We start from the raw sequence: 23,852 nt of genomic DNA, 5'->3' as shown, positions 1-23,852 counted from the left end.
AAGGGAACAAAATCTTGTGTCCAGATTCTGTGACAATATTTTTCCACACATACGAGAATTTCACCGTGTTTTAATCACTATTTCTGTTTCTCTTCTCCCTACTGATATCTATTCTGATTCTGCCGCAAAATTGTCTCCCCAGTAACAGCTTTAGTAGATTTCTAGACATTTACTGTCTAGTTTGATACAGCCTCATAGGCATTGGTGCTTAGCTTGAAAATAGCAATGTAGCAACAGCTTAAAATAGAAATATGGAGCAATTTCCAGGCTTCTGCTCTCATGAAGACAGTTAAAGGGATATAGTATTCTATTAATACTGTATTAGCAAAGTGGTATAGGCTTGGTTAGCAGGGAATATCCTCTTAGACATTTAAAAAACTGGGGGCAGAGTATTTGGTACTTTTTCAGTCTCCGAGACCACGTATTCCTGGTCTGTCTGCTCATATCTTCCTCCTGCACGAGGTAGACATTGGTGAGCCATGGGTAGGGTTGGCAAGATTGGAAAATGCTACCACAGAGCAAGTGCCACTCATTCTCCAGGGTAGAGCTCATCTATGTCCTTCCTCTCTACTTTGAGGCCCTCAGCACCCCACCTCTCTGAACCTGAGAGCGACTGTTCCCCCATCTTCTGTTCAGTAATTGTAGGTATGAGAGTATGGTCTTGAACACGCATGCATATCATTTGCATGTTTGCAGAATCTGTGCCTCACCGTGGTGAAGGAAGTGATTATACTTCAAGGTACCATGACCAGTGTAAAGCAGGCTCAGTCCCTCTGGAGAGAAACTGAAATAGAGAGAAATACAGCCAATTTGTGTGCTGCCCCACAGCCTTTATCAGAATTCAGTGCACCAGTCTGGAGCCCTGGTCCCTGCCTTCGGTTAAATTAGTCACACGAAAGGATGTGCAGGAGGCAAGCAATTATTAGCACAGAAGATGAGCCTCTAAATTATAGACAGTTCTGCAATAAAGATGGTAAATTAAAACTTGAGCTAATAAAAAATTTCCATCTACACGCAGGCTTTTATTCCGACATAAAGCTATAGGCATACCTTTGTAATGACAACTTCTTGGTGAAATCGCCAGAACCTAATTAGTCTTTCACATGCATATAGGACCACAGGGCCTAAAACCCATTTCCAAGCCTGGAGAGAGAGAGAGAGAGAGAGAGAGAGAGAGAGAGAGAGAGGAAAAGGAAATGAAAATAGAATCCAAATACCTTCAATTTGAACCAAATCAATATGTTACATGATGGGGTTTAGACAGTTTTCTTTAACTTTGGGCCAGTTGTCAACAACAAAGATGTCTCCTTGTATTAAATACTAGAACATTCAATTATTCCTTGAAGTCTACAAGCTTATTTAAGAGATTAAACTCTTCTGTATTGGTTTTTATGCTCACTTGATCAATGATGCCTTTATGTAATCAGAAATAATTGAATTTGCAAAGAAATAAGAAAGCAGATTGATGTTTATGTTCCATATGATAGGGTCATAAATGCTCTCAAACTCAGCCAAAGTCAAAAGCTTATAAAGCTACATTACTGAGCCAACATAGGACATGGGAAATTAAATAAAAACATTTCAAATAGTAATTTGGGGGGCCAAAATGCATCACAACTTGGGGGTCTGCCTGAAGTACCTCCACCCCTCACACACATACACACTCACACATGTGCTCACAGCCAATGTGATCTGGAATAAAACATGAAGTTAGTTTCTCAGTATTTTCAATCCATGTTTATAGAGTCAGAACAAACGCCTCAACTCACTGTTACAGTTTTCACGGTTCCAGTCTCTGTAACAGGGAGAACTGTAGCAGTGAGCATTTCTATTTTCCCTAAAGCCCATCCCCGGTTAACCTTTTCTGAGTATAAACTGCATTATTGGTGCTCATTTGACCAGCAGGTTATTCCTGTCTCGGGCTGGGGACAAAATAAGGTGTCTTTTTCCCCTAAAAGGAAACGAATAGGAACTTTAAAATTTTGAAGGCTTCTCCTAGGTCTTATACCAAACAAGCCCACAGGACATGTGGTACTCCCTCTATTTTACAGAAGTAAAGTAGAAATGAAGGCTCAGCAAGATCAAATTGTCCAGGGGCACAGAGGCCATAAGATGCACAGTAAAGACGTGAACCCCAATGTGCCTGGCCACCTGGGCTGTGCTCTTTCTAGGACCCCAATGTCCCCTCAAGCATTTACCATGTCATCATACTTCTTCCTGTCCGACACTGACATAGGTACTGACACTTGTTTTACAAAACATTAGAAACGTATTCATTGAATTTTAGGATGCTAAGGGTTCTTGGAGATCTAGTGTAATTTTGCATGTATAGAATTAAAAACCAGAATGGGTATGAGTTGTCTGGGAGACAGATCTAGATCACAGAGACCCAGGACTGTAACTCCACCCATTTCACCATTTCCCTAAATTCCCGCCCTGGTTCACTAAATCCAGGACAACTTACTACCTTAGGAACAGGAGAATGTCCAGGAAACTGTCACCGATGGACTCACTGTCTTCACCACTCCCTAGTCCCTTGCCTACTATCCTGCTCCATCTTTCCTGTTGACAGATCACAAGCACTTCCGCATTATTTTTATTCCTGTTATCTTTCTTGTTGTTGTGCATTCTCTTATTTCTGGGCGTGTTTGCACGGCCCCTCTTCTCACCTACATCAGCCTTCTCTGCTTTTACCCTGAGAGCCTGTTGTTTACCTGAAAAAGGCTTGATTTTTGCAGGCAACACAAAGCAATTTGACCCACCTATTCTTTTCTGCCTCAATAGCACTCAGCAACATGTTCAGAGTAGCAGAGAGAATGAACCTTTGTCCACCTACGCCAGGGGTGGGCAAACTTTTTGACTTGAGGGCCACAATGGGTTCTGTTGGTGAGGCCGTGATGATGGACAGAGTAAAGGAAAAGATGGGAAGGGGACCTAGGGAACGAGTCCTTCGGTTGCTTATGCTCAAATGAACCAAAAAGTGCTTTGAGAACTGGTCTGGATATTTACGGAAATAATAGCAAGAATACAATTCTTTGTATATAAATTTAGAGAGATATCTGCAAAGACATTCACATGGTCTCTATGGATGTTTATGAATAATCTTCCATGCACATTTTGGAAAGTTTTAGACATCACAGACTTGATTTCGGTGGTGTCCAATCAGGCACGGTCTCTGATTTTTCCATGTTGATAAGATGGAATGGGTTAGTTTTCTTCCTATGGCTCCTCAGGAAGGAGGATGTAAGCTATTAATCCTCAGCTCTATCTCTACTCTAGTAAATAAATTGCTTCAGGAAGAGAAAGCCCGATTTAGTTCCACTGTGATAGTCCTGGAGTTGGGGCGTGAGGGAGAGGGTATCTCAGAGGATTATCCTGATAGAAATGGCCAATGCAGCCAAGGTGAGTGAGGCCAAGGAGGCCAAGGCACAGAGCAACAAGGGCAGGTGGAGAGGTAGATCGGAAGACCCAGCTTTCTGGTGTTGTGGTTACCACACATAACCCTATGCCTTCAGACAAGTCTAGAGCCTTTGCATGGTCAAGTTTTCTGTTTCGCAAAATGGGTTGGAAGAAATGATTACTTTGGGTAATCTCCAAGATCTTAAATGTTTTATCTTTATTCACAGAGATAAATACCATGTTGGGGACATGTACTCATAGATAGCAACAGAGAGCTGACAAGGTGAGGGGTGGGAGGAGGCCAGAGATTCAGAATGGATGCTGGAGGGTATAGCGGTGGAAGTTCATGGCCACAGAATTAGAAACTCTGGTTTCTTGATGTGGCTTTGTTGGCAATGCCTTTGTGACCATAGGCAAGAAATTAAAACTCCTTGGCCATCCATTTCTCCATCTACTAAGTAACGTATCTACTGAGATATTTAGTATCTAAGTTTCTTAAATGCTAACATACTTTGTGGATTCTTAGCTTTATTTTTTCTTCTCCAAAAATACTCAAAAAGTTACTACAGTGAGTATTTTATGATAGAAATAAAAACCACTTTGATTTAAAAGCTGCAGTAACGAAACTTATTTCCTCCACTTTCACGTCTGGTTTTTCATTCCTACCAGAAAATAAGAACATGCTGGCTTTGAGTTTATTTTATGTGTGAGCTTATGAACAATAAGATTTCCAGGGCAGGAACCACGTCTCTGAATCCTGCATCGAGTGCAGGTCCAAACGTGTAGCAGCCACTTGGAGAAAGTTTGCTGAATTGACTCTGCAGCCGTTAAAACTTCCCCTGTAGTGTTGCTGTCATTCCCTAATAATTTAAAAAGTTTCAGCCTTTATTAGTGGAATTTATTATTACTGATTGATGCCATAGTTCAGTGCAACAAGGTGCTTTTTTTGGCTAAGGAAGACCAGGTATCTTTTGAGAGTGGATCACATGAATAGTTCTAGAATCGGGAGTCTTGTATGTCTGAGTGTAATCTGGTGTCTGAGTTTCAGGGTAAAGGGGCAGTGAGACAAGTAGGGGAGAAGGGACTGCAAGGTATAATTGGTTCCTCTGATCGTTCCGTTTCTAGGAGGTGATGTAACGTGGGGAGTAGCGCACCCCTGAGGGGGAATGGAAATATTCCATTGATAAAAGCACCATGAAGACGCACTGAGTTAAGGGAGGCAAAGAGGAAGGGATGAAGTCCTTCAAAGACAGGGTGCATGTGGTGCCTCGAAGTGCAGGAGCCCCTCCTTGTCCTTGGGATGCCTTCTGGATTCAGCGTCTCTAAGACATCAGAGAGAATGTTGCGCACCCAGCCAAGCGGTAATTGCACAGCCCACACACGCTTTGAATTAGGATCCATTAAAAATAATAGGAAAGAGTGACAACATGAGTTTGGGTGTGCAAGGAGGTGTAGCAGGGGCGAGTTAGAGAGATGGGTAAGTTCTCCCTCTTAATGATAATTAATGCCGGCATCTGCCGCTGCTGGCAGCAGCCTCTGGTCTGTATTCATGAGGTGTGGGGAGATATTGATTTTTTTTTATGGAGACGCTGGAGCTGGAAATTTTAGAGAGGCATTCATGTTCCCCATTAATATGCAGGCTGGGTACTGGCTACCGATAGCTGAGTTTAAGACAGAGACAATCTATACTGGCCATTAAAGGAACCACAGTCTATGGGCACATCTATTCCAGTTCGCTCTGTTTTAAACATTCTTCCCAGCAGTTTTCACCTGAAAATCCAGTGCTTAATTTAATGTATTTGAGGATTTTAGAAAAAGTCGATTGTTTTATTCTTCCAAAGTTGATTACTTAATTCCCTAAATCCCACGATTTATATTCTGTTAAATACTCTGAGTCCATTTTTTATGACTTTTTTGGGGGGTGGGGGGGCACACTTGTTTTCTTCTAATTTTAATCTCTGGGCTTCATTTTTTTTTTTTTTTTTTTTACACATCACCCAGCCATCCCAAGGCTTGTGTTGTTCTAAGATACTGGAGAAGACCAAATAGGATTATTATTTCTATTTCCTATGTCATCAACAGAAATGATTACAGCACACCAGGAAACCTTACTTCTGAGATCTTTCGGGCACTACCATCCACTCTAATTAAGTCTCTCTTCGGCTCCTATTGTCATTATTTCAGTTGTGGGAGCTTAATTAGAACAGAATGTAAATGCATTAACACCCCCATTTTTTCTATTCTATCCCGAAAGCTATAGAAAGAAGGAAGAGAAGCTTAGAAGGAGGGCATGTTCTCATCTGGTTGTGGCATAACATTGAGAAGCGATGCTGTTCATTCTCAGAATGCAGTAGAGGGACAGGGAGCTGAGCTTGCTGAGAACAAAGGGTGGAGAGCCACATGGCTTTCTTTTTTAAAATATGTTTTTATGGATTTTTTTTTTAGCGAGAGAGGAAGGGAAAGGGAGAGAGAGATAGAAACATCAATGATGAGAGAGAATTATTGGTTGGCTGCCTCCTGCATGCCCCCTGCTGGGGATCGAGCCCACAACCCGGGCATGTGCCCCAACCAGGAATCAAATCAGCGACTTTTTGGTGCATGGTCTGACGCTCAACCACTGAGCCACACCGGAATTACAAGTCTTTCTAATTCCCCCAGAGACATGACTGTGCTCGTGGTGCTATGAATTCCCACAATATGAGCCATCCCCATTTCAGTGTAAGTAGAACACATATCAAATCAGACAGAGTGCTTTTGGCAGTAAACCTCTTTTTGAAATTATCCCTAACTCGATTTCTCCATTAGCACACTTAATGAAGACTTGGCTTTGTCTCGTGGTGACATGGGCTGTTCTTTTCTCAAGCATAAAAGAGCTCTAGTTCTTCTCACTATGGAGACAGCTATTTTTAAAAGCTCCTGGGTTCATTCTTACCGAAGGCTCCTTTCCAGAAAATTGAGGCACGGGGCACGGGGCAGCCGCCTGCCATTCAGCATAGTGGTCTCTACAGAAGGTGACGTTGTGTCGTAAGAGGCTCTCAGGAGTTTGGCCTCGAACAATCCGACTTGCCATTAAAAACAAAACAAACAAAATAAAACCCCAACATTTTATATTGATTTTGTGCAGTCTTGTGACACCACAGATATATGCCACAATGGGCTCTAGAATCACACTTCCACTGTCTCACAGCGGGCTGTCATCCATTCATTCCCCTCAGCACCTTTAAAAATGGGAATCTAAGAAGCTCCGAGCAACTTTGAAGACTTCAGAAAAGAAGTGTCCCTCGGTGGTATCCCGCGTTAAATGGGAAGTGTCTGTGTTAGAGAATTTATAATGAAGGGAAATTGTTTGAACACATCCTTTTGTAGACTGTTGAATTTAATTAGGTTACATCTCATCCTGATTGCTGATTCGGGCTAATTGGCTAACTTTGTACTATTTGAGTCTTTTGCAGGTTTATTTAACTTCTACCCTTCTTGGTTTGTTTCTGAGCACCTAGAAGTTTTCAGGTGAAGAAGTCCGAGGCAGTGCCTTGAATAATAATATTTTCCTCCTAGTGACTACTGGCAAGCTTAGTGTTTGACAGGGTCAGAGTAGGTCAGTGTGAAGTGCGTCTTTAGGACTAGATTGTCAAACCCGAGAGCGAGAAAAGAAACTGGCCTTGTGAACAGAGGGTTGGATGGAGGCCTGTAATCCTTCTGTATTGTATTTGCCACAAAGGCAGGGCTGACTGACCTTTGACTAGGAGCTTTGGTACAAGTTCCTCGATGTACCCATGGGTGCCCAGGCTGCGAAGCATAAGACATTGAGGTTGGGTAATCTGGCAGTTGCTCAACTCCTAAGTGTTTACTAGTATGAATAAAATACATTGGTTTATTTTTGAGAAACACGTTTCTCACAGGCAGTGAAATATGAGCATCACAAAGGCTCGTGTTCTGGTGGCCTGTGGGGCACCACGTGCCACCTTGCATTAGCGGGATGGGGGGAGGGAGCAGCAATGCAGTTGGAGAGCTGGTCTCTTGGCCTTTGTCCCATCTGCTTGTGGAAGTCATCCAGGCTTGATAACACCCCTTAGACTTAGAGGAGCAAAACTATCTCTGAACCTCCCCAGATATAAGAAGGGGAGATAATACATGGGAGCTGGAGGAAAAGAACCTGTAATTTTAACACCTTCATTCTTAGGCTGTAGGGCAACATTCCCTATATCATCTAAAGAAACCTCAGGACAGTCCACCAACGCCATGTCTTTAAATTTTTTTAAAATTTGTTATGTCTTCATCTATGCCATCCCATAATAGGAAGATTAGTGGGCTTCAACACATTCCAATAATCCTCCTTTACTGGAAATTTGCAAATTACTTTTTGCTGTAAACAGTAGCTGTAAAATACTTCAAGCTGAGAAGATTAGATGAGGCCCTTATCCCAAAATAAGCCCTTCAATTCAGTTAAAATGACTAAAAATGCCATCTTGTGAAATGGTATTTGGATATTAAAAAATATCTCCGTGGAGCACTGCCCATTGAAATCCTCTTGTACTTGGACAATGCGCCAGGGTGTGAACGCAGGGGCGGCGAGATGGGGGGTGGAGCGGGGCAGCTGTGGGATGGGGGCAGTACAGGCATAAGTTTTGTGAAGAGACTTAGACTCACATGGATTAGGAAAAGCCTCTCCGATGCACTACAGGGGTTAACTCTGGCACTGGGAGAAGAATCTGAGGAGGGACAGACAGTCTTGGGGTGAAACCCTTTGGGACTACCCGCCCCCCTTCAAGATGGATAGTCAGGGAGAGGGATTGATCACACACTCAGAGGAGCTGGTTACAGATATTTTAAAGTTAAAAGCGACTAGAAAGCCTTGGTCAGACAACAGCAATGCGAACGCTGGGTGACGGTTCCTAAGGATCAGCAGAGGGGCAGGCAGTTGGGCGGGTACTATACGCCCCAGGGACAATTCTTCCTTCCACCGTGTCCATGTGTCAGACCAGCTATGGATAGTGGGGGAGCCCTAAGGCATAGGAGCCACAGCAGCAGAAGCATGACCCCCTCCCTGGAGTGGGGGCTGAGAGGGAAGGGACATCCAGTGTGGGGCACGGGAGGAGGCAGAAGTGAAATATGGGTGTCAAAAAATATACATCCTGACTAATGCCACATGCATTGGATTGTGGGAATAGGTTCTGGATGAAGCAGAACCTATTGTCTATTGTCATCAACCTTCATTACAATTCCTGCATTTTATGAACCTGTCAAGACTCCCCAACAGAGCTACGGAGGAAAAATAACTATAACACCTCAACGCCTATGTGGCTTATTTTCAGTTTTCCTGAGAAAGGAACCACGGTGAGTGTGCCCCACAGATTGTGCTTTTCCATGTGATCTGTGTCCTTTAGTCCCCTGCCTGTCATGTTCCTCCACCCAAAGGACTTTCTAAGAGATAGAAGCTTGCCCATTGAGCACAGTATGGACTTACCCTGCCCCGTGGATAGCCAGGCTGATGAAGAAAATGATGAAGAGGTGGTGTGCGTACCAGAACAACTCGTAGGAGGTCTGTCTGATGAACTCGGTGGAAGAGGTCATGATCAAGATGAAAGCCAGAGAGATCATCAGGCCAGAAATGCCCGTGATCGTCATTAGCAACTCGGAGGTGGTGTTCTGAGGAGAAGCAGGCGCCAGGACATCCATGTCTTAGTTCTCATTTTCCATTTGAGGGCCAACACTTGAGAGTCCAAGCAAGGAGCGCTCAAATGTTCTAACCAGACACATACACAGGGTGGGGCAAAAGTAGGTTTACAGTTGTTCGTATGGAAAGTAATACAATAAATAGCAAACAGTAACACAGGAATAAACTCTAGTTTCACACACTTACACTGTAAACCTACTCGTCCCCCAAACCTGCTTTAGCTTCAAAATGGTCCCCATACAACTCAAGAAGGGAGTTCCTTTTCCCTGGCCTCTCCCCACCTGATGGCAGGCATTCGCTTTGTGAAAATTTCATCAAACGCATTGCATTAACTTCACTTTTCATCTGTATAAATCAATTTTCAGGTCAAAGATACTAGTTTGAACCGAAATTAGGGCAATATCAGGAAATACATTTTAAGATCAAATACTGCAAGATAAATCCGAGTTTCAAGTTTTTTAATTTTTAAAGTAAAAACGTGGATCCCTTTGCTTAATTGCATCTTAACATGAAGAGATGCTGTTCCTGAGCGGTCCCTGGGCGGCCTCCGAGTCAGGCAGCTGCAGCCCCTGCTCCTGTGGTAGTTAGCAATGCCTCGCGTTTGCTTTTTAATTGGAAGGACCATGACTTGCATTTCTTTCATGCCACCTCAGGAGGCTCGGCATAAGACTCTGCAAATCCGAGGTGATCAATAAAGATGCGGCTATTCTTATCTCGTATGCTCTGCCAAAAGGCCAGAGTTCCGACCTGTGCGTGCCGGGGATGGTTCAATAGCCTCTTAGAACATAAATCACAAAGCATTTTGTGTTTATTGTCAGTTTCCCATATTCTCGTCAAGTCATTAGTATGCATACATGGTGTTACTATCTTTGAGACGACTGTGAGCTTAATAAACTCCCACTGTATCTTTTGTCAGTAAAATCTCATTAATTTGGGTTGCCTTGAGTTGCTAGATAATTTGGACGGGGACTTCTCTGATGTTTATTTTTTTTCTTCATAGAGCAAACGGTGGAAATGAAATTGGAAGGGGGCGTCTAAAACATTTAAAAGATGTGTTCCAAGTGTACTCACTTATTTTAGAAAACCATTTACATCACATGAGGTGCTAATTCCAAACCATTCCTCTGCTTATTAAAGCAAATCCCTACGTCCCTCTTCTTGCACCATCCTTACAGACTGGTTTGAGTTGCAATGTATCCTCTAAAATTTAGAAATACTCTATAAAATATACTTGGTGTTACTGAAACTCATCTTTCTCCAAATACCCCAAATTAGAGGGTTTTCTGGACTTAATCAGTACGCCCATGGTAGATTACTACTAGTATTTTTTGAAATAACTATATTGGAAGTAGCTTAATCATGCTGTTAAATTGCTTTAAACGTATTTATAATAAATGTTATTTACTATATGGTCTTTTTAAAATGTTGAGATTTATTCTTGGGCTTGAGTGGCAATGAACTCTCCAGAGCCTTAGCGAAAACAGTTAACCCCAGTAGGTGCCCAGATAAACGCTGAGGCCCAAATGAGTACCCCAAGGCATTCCCGCAGGCTTAGGGCATCTCTAGTTTTGATTTATGACTCTGAAACTTGTCCTTTTAACTGTTATCAGCTAAAAAAAAATGTAGCTTTACTTGACCGATGGTCTCATATTGGAAATTATCTTTAGGATAATTAGGGGACATGACATGGAAGAATTTCCCCCAAAAGAGGCTTTGAATTTTGCTTCTTCAAATAAGGCTGCCTGGACAAAATGGCCCAGATGGTAAGGGAGAGATTTTCATGTCTGGACTGTATTGTCTTGGGGCTCTTCTTGAGCAATACAGATTTTTTTCAAACTGGATGAATGTTCTGGATGCATATTCCAAGACGGTAGTGCATGGCGAAAGGTTGGATCATCTCGGGAGAAAGGCAGGGGGTAGATTCAGCAAGAGGAATGTCTTAGACTCTCCAGCTGGATTTCTGTGGCTTTCGTTTGGTTTTCTTTTTGTTTCCCATACGTGCTGCCTCTCTCTGCACACAGATACTTAGCATGAATGATGGCACTAGCTGGGCAGGCCTCATGAGGAAAGTAGCTACTTTGCCTAGCATCTGATTTGGCAAACCAGCTAGTCACACGTGTGCCAAAATATGATACAGGAGAAGTGATCCAGAACACACTTTGCAAATTAAAAATGAAGACACCTAATTTACAATTCCTGGATTTATATGGCACTTCACATTCTTTATGTAACACCGAGTCTAACATCGACGAAAAAGTATCTAAAATTTTAAAGATTAGCGATTTAACAGGTTACTGCATTTCCTGGTTAGGCATATTTATTATTACTTTTTGCTAGAAACAAATGAAGTGGCATCAGTTTTTCTCTTTACTCATAACCTCTTAGCAAACATTTATGGCAGAAAAAAAATAACTTCTTTAAAAAAAGTGAAATTAATGTTAACATCTGGCAATAACTTCTCTCGAGCTCTTTTATGAAAAGCTTTTAGAATACAGTGTTCTTGATTGTAAAAGGGATTGGAAAAGGACTTTTTTCCAGATGAAGAAGTAGGCAGGGTGCAAGAGCTCACCGTGTGGAAGGTCCGGATGGGGTTCAGGTAGCTCTCATTGGAAGTGTCGCCCAGTCTGGAAAGTGCAGCCAGAAGTCCCCTCGCCTCTGCTGACTGACCCCGGTGGTAGCGCTCCAGGTTGCAAGCATGTGCCACGATGTGGATGGCTGCAGACAAGGAGGCAACATGGGCCATGAGCCGTGTGGTTTCTTCCTCTGTAGTTACTCAGAAACACAAGGTCTATCAGGGGTCCTCAAACTATGGCCCACGGGCCACATGTGGCCCGCCGAGGACATTTATCCGGCCCGCCGGGTGCCGCTGCCTGTCCTGCTTAGCAGCCGACTCGTCCCGGGCCCGCAGTGCGCATAGGAATTTGTTCATAGTTTTTTTTTTAAACTATACTCCGGCCCTCCAATGGTCTGAGGGACAGTGAACTGGCCCCCTGTTTAAAAAGTTTGAGGACCCCTGGGACTCTACATGGTCAAGCTTTTCTGCTGTGGTGTTTATAATCCCAAAGCAGAGTGAGCTGTAGTGTGTCTTCTCCAGGGTCTTAAATGGAGTGAATGGAATACTTCCTAAAATGTATGATTTTCCACATTCATACTGATTCTCTCCAGAAAAAACATAAATCTCGATTCACCATAATTTAATTATAAACACGTGATCATTCTGGAAGTGGAATAGGTATTGTTATCACAACATCATTTTGAATAAAACTTCTTTCCCAAGAAACCAGAAAGCATTATTCTAGAATACTGATCTGAAGCTGTCCATGGGGTGCACTGGCTCTGAGGCCTCCCGGAAAGTGCAGGTCCAAGTCAGCCACTGCCTATGCCCTGTCTGGGGCCACCTGGCATGAGCTACAGAGCGATCTGCAGATGGCTGCTACTTGTGCTGGGTTTGGAGATGCCTGGGAGAGACCAAGCTGTGAACCAAGGCCTGTTGCTACTAGTGCTGGGCCTGGGTCTACTTAGCAAGAGGTATAGGGCATGCTGAGGCCAGATGCTGCTTATTTGAGCGATTCGAGGAAAGTCTGAAGCTTGAAGCAAGAGAGGCCATTTGTATTAAAAAAAAATAAAAATAAACGCCACTGGAAACACCTTGGGTATGCCTGCAAGTTGGGTGGAGCTGGTTCTCAGGGAATCATGACGGTGGGGCTAACCATGTTAGGTGGGTGGGGATTTAGATATTGTGCATACCTGCCCGCTCTGTGGGGGGAGGACCCAGAAAAGGGACAACGGCCTCTGCCAGCACTTCTGTCTGAGGAAAAGCTGCCCCTCCAACACTTTCCCCAAAGCCAGATAATTCCATTTCTCCCCATAGGTCCCTGACACCTTTTGAGCTGCTGCCCCAGTGCTGGAGCTCAGAGGGAGTGATTGAGTCCGTGCAGCCAGGCCTTTAAGAGAATGCCTGGGACTCCAGCAACCTCCATTTCCATCAGCCACAATCCATGCTGGTTTTTACAGCCAGAAGTTATGGGGACTTCTTTTCCCAGCAGTGGAACCCTGGGCTGGGGGTGGGAGGGATTGTGTGGGACTGGGACCCCTTGCTCTTCAGGGATCACTGCAGCTGAGATATTCTTCCAGGTTTTAACCACCACACCTGGTTGTGGGACCAGCCCCTTCTGCATCTCAGCCCTTCCGAGCAGTCTTTTTATCCTTAGTTATAGGACTTCTGTTCAGCTAGGTTCCAGATGGTGCTGAATGATGGTTGTTCTGTAGTTTAGCTGTAAGTTTGATGTGGTGTGGGATGTTCTGAGAACCGTATTTCCCTACACTGCCATCTTGACAGAAAGCCTCCTCCCTCTCTGTAGTCTTAAGAAGAAAACTCAGCTTCCTAATTCCGGGAATTGATGGTGTCTAAATTCTAAATCAAGACCACAAGCCCAGGAACACAGCATCACGCAGCCTGAGGAGTCTGTGCCCAGTGCTGCTACTCTTTTTTCTGTCTGTGAACTCTGTGGGGAAGCCAGCCATCAGCCATAAAAGACAGACAAGGAAATCCTTATGCGTTTCCTGCAAATGGAACCCCTGCTGGGTGGCCAGTTGACACCCACTGTTGGAATCAGATTCAAGTGAGAAATGAGAATTCATTTCCAGGCATAGATAATTTCCCAGTTGACATACATTATTTTTTCTTTTTTTCTGTACCCACGGTGAAAACGAGCAGAGGCCACTACTATTATTCAGTCTCTACAAGTTGTGGGTGAATTCTGGGACCCTCCATGGCTGCATGTTGTAGGTTGAGGTGTGGGGGAGTTAGGGAAAAAGGAACAGCAACAACCTTTGAGACTATTGGTGTCATTTTAGTCCCTGTTGTCCTTGTAGAAAATATAGTTAGAAACATCATCTTCTATTTAGCCTCCCTGTCACTCGGGTTCCTTCTATCAGAGCCATTCCCTTTGTGCCTTGCAAAGTTCTCCTCATGCTTTGACTCAACTCAAAAGTTGTTTTTAAGCAAGCATTCTTCAATTCCACAGGCACTACTGATACCTTGATTATAACATTTCCCAGGCATCATTGTTACGAGTATTTATTTATATCTACACTTCCCAATGGACATTGATGCTTCAAGACTTGTTCATGTTCAAAATAAACGAACAAACAAAATTGAAACAGACTTATACACGCAGAGAACAGACTGATGGTTTCTAGAGGGCTGGGGGATCAGGGACTGGGTGAAAAGGGTGAAGGGATGTAAAGCATAGGGAATTCAGTCAATGATATTGGAATAACTATGTATGATGCCAGGGGGGTAGTGGAAATATTGGGGGTGGGGGAGGAAGACACTTTGTAAAATATACAATTGTCTAACCACTATGCTGAACACATGAAACTAATACAAAATAAAATTAAATATAAACTGTAATTGAAAATAAAATTAAAAAAATAAAAGCAGTTAACCTAAAAAAAAAATAAAAGTCTTGTTCAGCCTGGAACCTCAACACCTGGCACATTACTTAGCACCAGTATGTATGTAATAATGATTTACTGAGCGACAATGAAATTGCAGAGAGAAAAAATGGGTCAGGAAGTTGGTCTGTAGATGCAACATTGTTGGAGTAGTATTTTCTATGCTGATGTATATTATTTACCCATTTTTTGGTAGCCTTTAAGTAGAAATCAAGTAAATATAGTTTTGGTTGGGGCCCACCTATGAAGGCAAAGCCAGTGATAGGGTTTCTGAGTTTGTGATATTGTCTTCTTATGGGTTCTGTGAGGTTAGCACCCAAGAGACTGTATTTTCTCCTTATGTTCCATTTGTCAACATATACAGCCATGTCTATGAAGGGGCTGCTTTGTTTAGTGTCAGCATCCTCAAAGCTAGAACACCTTACATAGGAGCAGTCTCTTCCTATAAGCCATGTCTAAAATAGGAACTACTTGCTAAGTTAAACACGAACCATGTCTGGTATTCCTAATAGCCATTTCCTGATCTTTACTTGCATATTTGAAAAAAACAGGTAATGTTTCCCATAGCTAAGGTGTATTGAATGCTTTTTATATTCTGAACACTGTTATAAATGCTTTAAACATATTACCTCTTAATCTTTAGGTATTAGTTTTATTCCCATTTTACAGACCAATATTCAAAACATTAAAGAACTTGCAGTTCATTAATGAAAGCTGGGATTAAACCCCATTTTCCTGACTCCAGGGCCCCATTTTTAAAAATCTTTGTTATACTGTGGGCTTTTTTCATGAATCAATAATTGTTATACCTTACTTTTTACTGAAAGCAAATACCTCCCATGGGCTGAGCTACAACTCTTCAAATATTTATTGGTCTCTTTAATCTAGAGTCAAACAGCTCCTAAGACTTGAGTGAGCACAATCTTTGGAGCCATCATTGTGGGTGGGTAAAACCACTGTTTTCACACTCCACCCCTTTTGCCCTCACTTCTCTGCTCTTAGCTCGCTTTTATTCTTCCTCCGTGGATTAAATAAAACACACCAGACACAGAGGGAGCTGCTCCCATTTTGCAGAAATAGAGACCGAGCTTCAAATAAAATTAAGTGATGTATTTCCCATTTCATTATCTACATGTGACAGTTGGAAAGGGAATACAGGATAAATTCCGTGTCTTATATTCTACATTTTATAACATTCTTATGTGTAATGAGTTGTTGATCACAATCTGTTTTCTATTAGATGGATTTCCACATGAGAATTTGACACCGTTAAAACTAAATTTAGGTATATTTATTGAGTGAACAAAAATATTGAACTATTTGTGTTTTGTTATTGCCAGGTCTCCCATAGCAGAGCTGAAGAAACGAATGAGGTGGTATAAGGGAACCCAAGGTGCTTTTCCAGAGGTAGCTCCTGAGGGAATCGGTTGAAAACTATTCTTTCCAGTTTTTTTCATGTACTTTAAAATTCATGTTCCTTTGCTCTAGCTGCCTCCATCTTGGGTCTCCTCCCCCTCCTCCACTTCCTCCTCCTTTTTTTTTTTTTTATAGGTAGAAGATAAAAAGTAGAATATCTTATTTTGTGTATCTCAGCAATTCTCAGAGAGAAAAAACTGCTTGTGTCTACTTTGTCTAAACATTTTATTTCCTCTTTAATCTGATCCTAATGTTATTATGATCATGACTTGGAATTAAGACTATCCCAGTTACCAAATCCAGGGCTATTGGGACCTGCTAGATACCAGGAGAGATGCTGATATTTTGTTCATTTTCAGACATTATATTTTAGATTCTTCCCTTTATACATTTTAGTTTAATAGGAACAACCATGTTACCTAAGTTTACAGGGACAGTGGTTTCAAGTATGTGACCAGGTAGTGATGTGACTTTATTTTTCTCTTCAGTCATCAGAATCATATCACGTTATTAGATTTGACATTATGTAGGAGAAAAAGTAATGAAGAGACTACCTCTTAGTTACTTGATTTTTTTTCCCAGCCTCTGTTTTCCCATCTGTGGAATGGGAGAATTGGACTGAACTACACAACATCGAAACTCCCTTCTACTGCCTGTCTTCTCTGTCTCTGTCTGCAGTTAACCAGGAAATGTATCATCTAAAAGGGATCTACGATCCAATATGAGAGTCATGCGAACATGACACTCCTGCTTTAATATGTTTTCAAAATCAGCGCTGGCTGAAAGAGGCATTCGAAGTCGTGTGGCAAATCCAGTGCCATCAGCTGCACAGGTGGGCTCCCTGGCTGCCCCTGAGGACTTGGTGCTGAGCTCTTGGGAGAGCACATACAAACATTTCCAGAGCGCACCGAACAGCCAGGCTAAAAGATGCTATTACGGGGTCTTCCCACAGTTTTATTTTCTCACCGAAGTACTTTTACCGTTAAAAGGGAGCAGCAATCTTGGACGTACTACAAATGCACATTTAATTGGTGTGTGAACTTTGGAGTTCAGATAAGGAGCTTTTATTGAAGAGTGAAGCAAAAATGTCGTAAAGGCTACAATTAGAGCCAGTTGCTCTGAGAAAGTTCCTTTTCCTTCTATCTCTCCTTCTTTCTATTTTTCAGGAGATCAAAGGAAACACAGTGGAGGGAGAATCTGGGAAGGGGGGCGGGGTCAGTTCCTGTTATCTTTGAGTTGGTCACCTCCTAATGAAGCAGCCATTAGAAATAAAGACGCGGGGACAAATCTTGGCTGCATTCCGACAGGGAGAACCTGTCCCCAAACTTTCGACTTTGTGTTCTGATTTCTGCAGGAACATATATTGACTGTGGCACCCTGAGCATGCCACTCATTTGTGAATCAGATTTAATCGTGTTTGGCAGGACTGGGGAGAGAGTCTCCTTGGAGCTCCCAGTGCCTGAAGCAGACCCGGATTAGCAGCAGTTCTTTGGGGACGTGGGTCTTGAGAGTTAGGGCCTCCGGGGCTGTTCTCTACCTTGAGGCCTCCAAATCTTTCTTCTCAGTACCTGCCTCCTTCTGAGCGCAAGCCTCCACCTGTCCTTGTTATATTGACTGAGCTTTGTAACCTAATTTTAGCAACTCTTGGGGGGCTGCCCATGGGTAACTGTAATCCCCTGGAAACTGGCAGATGCAAGTTGCGGAATTCGCTGGAGGGAGCTGCCGGGGTCACTGTTTACCGCCCCTTTGCAGGAAGCGCGTGCTCCTAGTACTGCTATCCAATTGGAAGGGCCTCCGAGGTCGACCGTGGACCAGGGAGTCCAGAAAGATCTGCATTAATAAGAACGAAGAGGCTGGGAAACTATGATTTTTCCACCAGTGGGGTTATGGGTCCCTGAAATGATTTATTGGTGGCTGAAGAACACTCCGGCAGCTCTTATCACAGGCAGGCAAGCAGGCAGGCAGGCAGGCAGGAAGCCAGAAGGAGGAGAGTTCCTGTTGCTGCGTTTTCGGCGATGCCCTTGATTACAGATACATTGTTTGTCTCCCCCCTCCCCCTCCTGGCCTGCTTCCACCAGGCTCTAATTACATCCTTTAATGATGTGACCAATTAGAGTCTGCAGTTCACCTTCTCGGGGAACGGAAGAGAAATCAGAGGCTGGTGCCCAGGCTTCGGCGTGGACGTGCCTCTGCCAAGGTTACACACCTCTCTGAAGCCGGTGGGCTGTTTGAAGAGCGGCATCATGGGCGATGCTAATAGAATGAGCACCTGCACGGGACGCTTCCGGCAGCTCCCGGGCGAGAACAGCAGAAGGACACAATGGGAAAAGCAACGGCACATCCATGAAACCAGGCTGCGTTTCTTCTTATTTTCTCTAAAAGTGCAGTTGCCAGCCGCCTTTCTGAGTGGCTGTGAAATGTGATAATTGCTTTGCCAGAGTTTGGGAGAAGCCGAGCCATCTCTCCCCACCCTCCTGCCTTTGCTAGGATTGGAAACCCCTGCAGCCCGCTGGTTGCCATGGCGGTGGGAGGAGAGGAGCCGGCAGAGCAGTGGGGGTTCAAGTGCAAGGGGGCTGGAGAGACGGTTCTCTCCAGGGGTTTGTGAGGGAAAGAAGGAGAAATAGCACCCTTATTTTCCTTGTTGCACCAGGATTGGACTCTAAGAGAAAGTTACAAAGATTCTATAAACAGAAGGAACATCAACCACCAAAAAAACCCCACAGCGTCAAAGCACATCAGAAAAGAAAGCAGAGAGCAAGGGAAAATGTGTTATGAAATAGTTTTCCCTTAACTCCTTGGGCATCAAAGGTTTATTATCTTGGACAATTGGCATCATTTGAATCTCTTCCCTGCCCACACCCTGCTTTCTGCACCCTAAACGGAAGGACTCCTGGCATGTCTTGTACCTTTCCCAGTCATTCCGTCAACCTCTTCTGCCTGCTGGTCGACGCCTACTCATCCTCAGATTTGACCAAATTTGTTGAGATTCTATGATGAGCAAGGATGCATCTGGCACAGTCTCAGCCGCTGGGGTAATCAGTCTGAGAACTTTCTCTTGCTGGAAGAGGTGCGATTATGGCCCCCAGGGAGCGGGGTGGACAGCCCAGCCCTGGTGGGTCAGGGGGAGGCAGACCAGTCAAGGGGTCCTGGATGCAGTGACATCTCACCCAGGGAAGAAGGAGAGGAAGCGCATTTCAGACACAGGGAAAAGCAAGGGCGTGGGGGAGAGAGGAGACTGGAGTAGAAGGCAGGGCTTGACGAGGGAGCCTGCCCACCACCCTAAACTTGGATTTCATCCTCTTTGCAACTAGCATAAGTGAATGACCTCGTAGTCAGTAGGTTTCAAACCGGTCCACTCCTGACAGCTAGCTAGTGTGCACATTTCTAGGGGAGGGTAGATTGTATTAGCGTTCTTTTAATTCCACAGAGAGAAGGAAGGGCCTTCTCTGAGACCACACAACCAATCTCCTGCTACAGGGGTATACAATAACTTGATTCTAGCTGACTGCTCCCCCTACTAAGTTATACTCCATTCTGAAAACAGCTCTGACCGCCCCAGCTTGAGAAGATTATGGTGCCCATCGGAATGTCTTGCACTTGGGAGATATTTGAAACACATTGCTTATGCGTTTGTGCTACTGATATATGATTACATATAAAGAAATTTACATGCACAAAGGCTTAAGGAAAAACGATTTCATAACATATTTTCCCTTGCTCTTTGACTTCTTTTCTGATGTGTTTTGATGTTGTGGGTTTTGTGTGTTTTTTTTGGTTGTTGTTCTTTCTGGTTATAGTATCTTTGTAACTTTCTCTTAGAGTTCGATTCTGCCTTTAAGTGATTGCATAGTGCTAATAGCCTTCCTGCCATTTTACTGTGTCTTGTCTCCTCTTTTAATGCAGGGATTAAAGATTAAGATTTTATTGAAGCTTAGAAATCTCTTGCATCCCTTCTCTAAGAGCCTTCTAAGGAGCAATCTTGAATCCACGTGGACACCAACCAGGACAGAGAACTCAGTACTCTCAGGGGACCCTCATTCTAATTTTGGATAATTTTCAAGGTCTGGGAAAGACTTCTATTTCTGAGCTGAAATCTTCCCTGAGTCTTCACTCTTTCATGCATTCACTCGTTCATCAAAGGTTCTTGGCACCTATGCATAGTACTTAGCCCTGTTGTAGGCCTTGGAACACAAAAGTGAATTAGCTTTGCTCTCTGCCCTCCACCCCTCAGCTGGTTTCCTCTAGAACGTGATGTCCTTTTACTCTTATTTCTTAACAAACTACAAAGAACTTTTGCAAACATTGCCTGGGTTGGTTTAATCCGGCGTTGAAGACATCGATGGGGAAGACTCCCCACATATCTCACCACACACCCTGAGTTGTGTTAATTGGCACTCGGGCACCGTCTGTCATGTCTTGTTGCTTAATTAAATCCACATTTGTTTTGAGTGTTCTTTTTATTCTGCTATTATTTATGCATGAGAGGATAAAAGCAAATGAGGAAAACATTTTATAGTTAAATTAGTTCGAGGGAAACAGTCCTGAATCATAAGTCTTTATCGCTCAGATAGCTTTTTATTTCACAGTAATTTTTGTCCAACAAAACTATAAGCTTGTCGGTTATTACCCCTTCCCCCCAACACACACACACTTGTCTTTCTCCCTAGAGTTTAACCTTGGCCTTGGATATTAGTTTCTAGGTGCCTTTCTCTTGAGTTCTCTTGTTTTCCAATTCAAGAAAAAACAATAACACTTTATATGCCTATAAAGCTTCACGTCTTTTCAAGATCCTTTTATGTTCACTAGCTCAGCACTCTTCAGAACCTGTTCACAGGATCTTGCTTTTCTGTTTTCTTTTTACTGCCCATGATGCCATTTGACAGGCACTTTCTTATGACTGTGAGTAAAATTTTGAATATAGGCCAATTTTATTTCTGACGCGAGTTATATTGAATCACAAAGTATTCAATAGTCAAGGAGGCATTTATCATTGTATTAACACCAAGCTCAATTATTCACAAATAAAAACGAGGCTTCATAAACTTTCTCCTGAGAAATAGAAGGCTTGGTAGAGAACATTACATGAGTGTAAATTAGAAATTAAAAAATCCATTTGCCTAAGGTTTATGTGGTCAGATGGAAGGCAAAGATTTCTTTTACCTCAGGGCGAGCCTTTGGCGAGAGGAAATAAACAAAGCTATAAAGTTAAACATTAGATATTGTAAAATCCATCAGTCAGTTAATAATAAGCACTTACTTGCATGAAGGGCTATCCCATAGGCGACCAGTTTGTGGAATTTGAGGTTTTTGTCTAATTGCCTTCTCCATGGTCCTCGGCAGCACTAGGATATAACAGAAATGAAAGTCTTGTTTTGGGAACTATCACAGCGATGACAGTGTCATGAGAGAGAAGGAGAGGACCCACACTCTGCCTCCAATAACTGGAGGTGGGGGCAATGTGACACAAAACAGTGGACATTAATTAGTCAAACAGGCAAAGCCAAATGGTTATTATTGGCTGCCTCAAATTTCAACTCAATAAAAATGACTGAGTTAGTAGTACCCTGGCTATAAGTCAAAACTCGACAATAAACCTGCTAATATTCATGTTCAGCTTATTTAGAAAATGAAGATGATTTAGTAGTTTATAAATTATCCCTTATTACACAAAGAAAGGCACTATTCTCACCTACATCTAAATAATCATAAATTTATGATGAGTGTGTATATATATATATATATATATATATATATATATTTGTACATAGATAAAAATTTCTTTGTCTATTAAAGGTTTTTGAAGGTCATTTTTCTGTGCAGTGTGTTGTTCTGTTAAGCATGAGCCACAGTTAAGTACCCAACACAGAGAAATCAATATAATTAGGAAATGTTCCATTATGTCTGGTAGGGGTTAAGTATTCATAATAAAATCTGTGTACTGTGATTGTGCTTTCTGGAGAACTCAGATGTTTCTGTAGTGATATTTGGCTCAGTTGCATATTTGTCTCCTTTCAATCAGAAATGGTAATAGTTCAAGCTGTTATAATACTTCCATGTCGATGAATGAGCTCAATTTTATTAGCCCTACTTTTCAGATGGAGGCAAATGCATCAGGGAGAGGTTGAGCGCTGGCCCAAGGTCACACAGGGAGTCAATGGCAAAAACGAAAGTCAAGTCAGATGGACCAATTTCTGATTTTCAGTGTTAACCAAACCCGAATCTAAACAAGATTATTGGGAATTTCATAATAAACCACATCTCTGTGTTCAAGGGCACTTATGTTAGTCATAACCACTAAAATTATTTCAAATACTTTAGTACTTACGATACTTGCTCCTCTTATGAATGAAATAAGGTTCCGACTGATTGGTAATAGAATTAGCATGCAGTTAAAATTCAGGCAGACTGCAGATGCTCTTGCCCATGCCAGTGTCGACTGTCCATATATAAAGATATGAGAAAGAGACACAGTGAGAACAAGGAAGCCGGGAAAACAGAATGCATTTTATTTTCTAAAATGATAATGTGTAGTCACCAACTCTACTTACCCCCAGAATAACTCGTGTGTAAAAGAAAGACTCTTCCTCTTCATACCAATGGAATGTGTCGATAAACAGATATAAATTAACTCCCAACCAAGAGAGCTAGAGTAGAATGAAAAGAGAACAATCAATACGATCTTCAATTTTTTTTTTCTTTTTAAAATCACTTGGAGTTCTTCTTGGGGTTCAGTTCAAGTGAAATAAGCTTCTCAATATTAATCAGAATTAATCCATATAATTATTTTATAGGTTAGTTTTTGACAGTAATTATATTGGTAAGAAATCATTAACCTAATAAAAATATTTTAAACATGTATGTGTATTCTTTGAGGAATTTTATGAAAGTACAAAACCTTCCTAATCAACATTGCTATGTAGCGTTTTAAATCAACGCTATCAAGAAGAAGGAGGAACTGTTTAAAAACAACTCAGAAAGTACTCTAGACAAATTCCAATTTCATAGTCTAATTCAAAGACTTCATCTGATTTAGAGAAGCACTCATACATTATGCAAAAACAAGCTACTTGACTTTAAAAATAATTAAAAATAAACTCAATCGGAAAACAACTTTACATGATTCTGCAAGGGTAAATTAAATATATCTACTAAATGTTTTCTAACAAGTTTTATTCTTTTAACCAGAGTAATACTTGAAGCCATTCAGCATCCTTATACAAGTTATTCTAAAAATCAAAGACTATTCAGTATATACATTTAAAGTTGAATAGCAGAAATGACACTTACTACTAATATGACAGAGAGACTCTCATTCAAAACCCAGCACTCCATCACACGCTTTGCCCTTTTCTGCTGTTGGCAAATTATTCCTTTCATTCACCTGAGTTACATCCTTAGTCAAGGCTCCTCTGCTAAATTATTTTGTCTTTTTGACTTAGGAAGCACCTACTGGGAGCAGCTCTCGAGGAATTCCTAATTAAGGACTTCTTGCCAAAGGCACATCACCGAGCTGACACGCCTCATGACCTGGATGAATATAAGGCAAGTCTCTGTCTAATGATTCCTTTCTTCAAAGATCTCATAAGCAAAGAAAGCTCATTTTATTAAATTATCCTCATGTACTTTATACCCCATTCATTTTCTACATGATTGCAGTCAAGATGATAATAAGTCTTTATGTAAATGTGAGAAATAACCTAACTGCAGAAGGTTAGATACAGCAAAACACTCCACAGGAGCTTCCTCTTCTTTGTTTATTTTCTCTTCTTTATTTCCTTTCCTCCCTTTAAAACCATAAGCTCTTTTAAAAGATATAGAATGGTGTGTAAATAAATATGAATAGAACACTCTTTTGGAAGATGGTGAAGAAAAAGGAAAAAGATCTTTTAAAAAAATCACATAC

General features: G+C 42.1%; 1 protein-coding gene across 1 annotated transcript in view; it reads right to left on the bottom strand.

The window, feature by feature from the left end:
• Nucleotides 1-23,326, bottom strand: part of NOX3 (NADPH oxidase 3) — a gene marked incomplete at both ends in the record, with an annotated part of 53,099 nt that extends 29,773 nt beyond the window's left edge. The window contains 8 exons of the mRNA XM_080664177.1: nt 1,051-1,143; nt 6,332-6,461; nt 8,864-9,045; nt 11,643-11,788; nt 21,207-21,291; nt 22,275-22,385; nt 22,498-22,593; nt 23,237-23,326. Coding sequence (XP_080520303.1) covers nt 1,051-1,143; nt 6,332-6,461; nt 8,864-9,045; nt 11,643-11,788; nt 21,207-21,291; nt 22,275-22,385; nt 22,498-22,593; nt 23,237-23,326 — 933 coding nt within the window. The remainder of the gene's footprint in view (nt 1-1,050; nt 1,144-6,331; nt 6,462-8,863; nt 9,046-11,642; nt 11,789-21,206; nt 21,292-22,274; nt 22,386-22,497; nt 22,594-23,236) is intronic.
• Between the last annotated feature and the right edge of the window lie 526 nt (nt 23,327-23,852).

Source organism: Plecotus auritus (genome assembly GCF_963455305.1).
Source record: "Plecotus auritus genome assembly, chromosome: 4".
Taxonomy (NCBI): Eukaryota; Metazoa; Chordata; class Mammalia; order Chiroptera; family Vespertilionidae; genus Plecotus; species Plecotus auritus.
The sequence above is the reverse complement of the archived record's forward strand: the minus strand, read 5'-3'. Positions and strand labels throughout refer to the sequence as shown.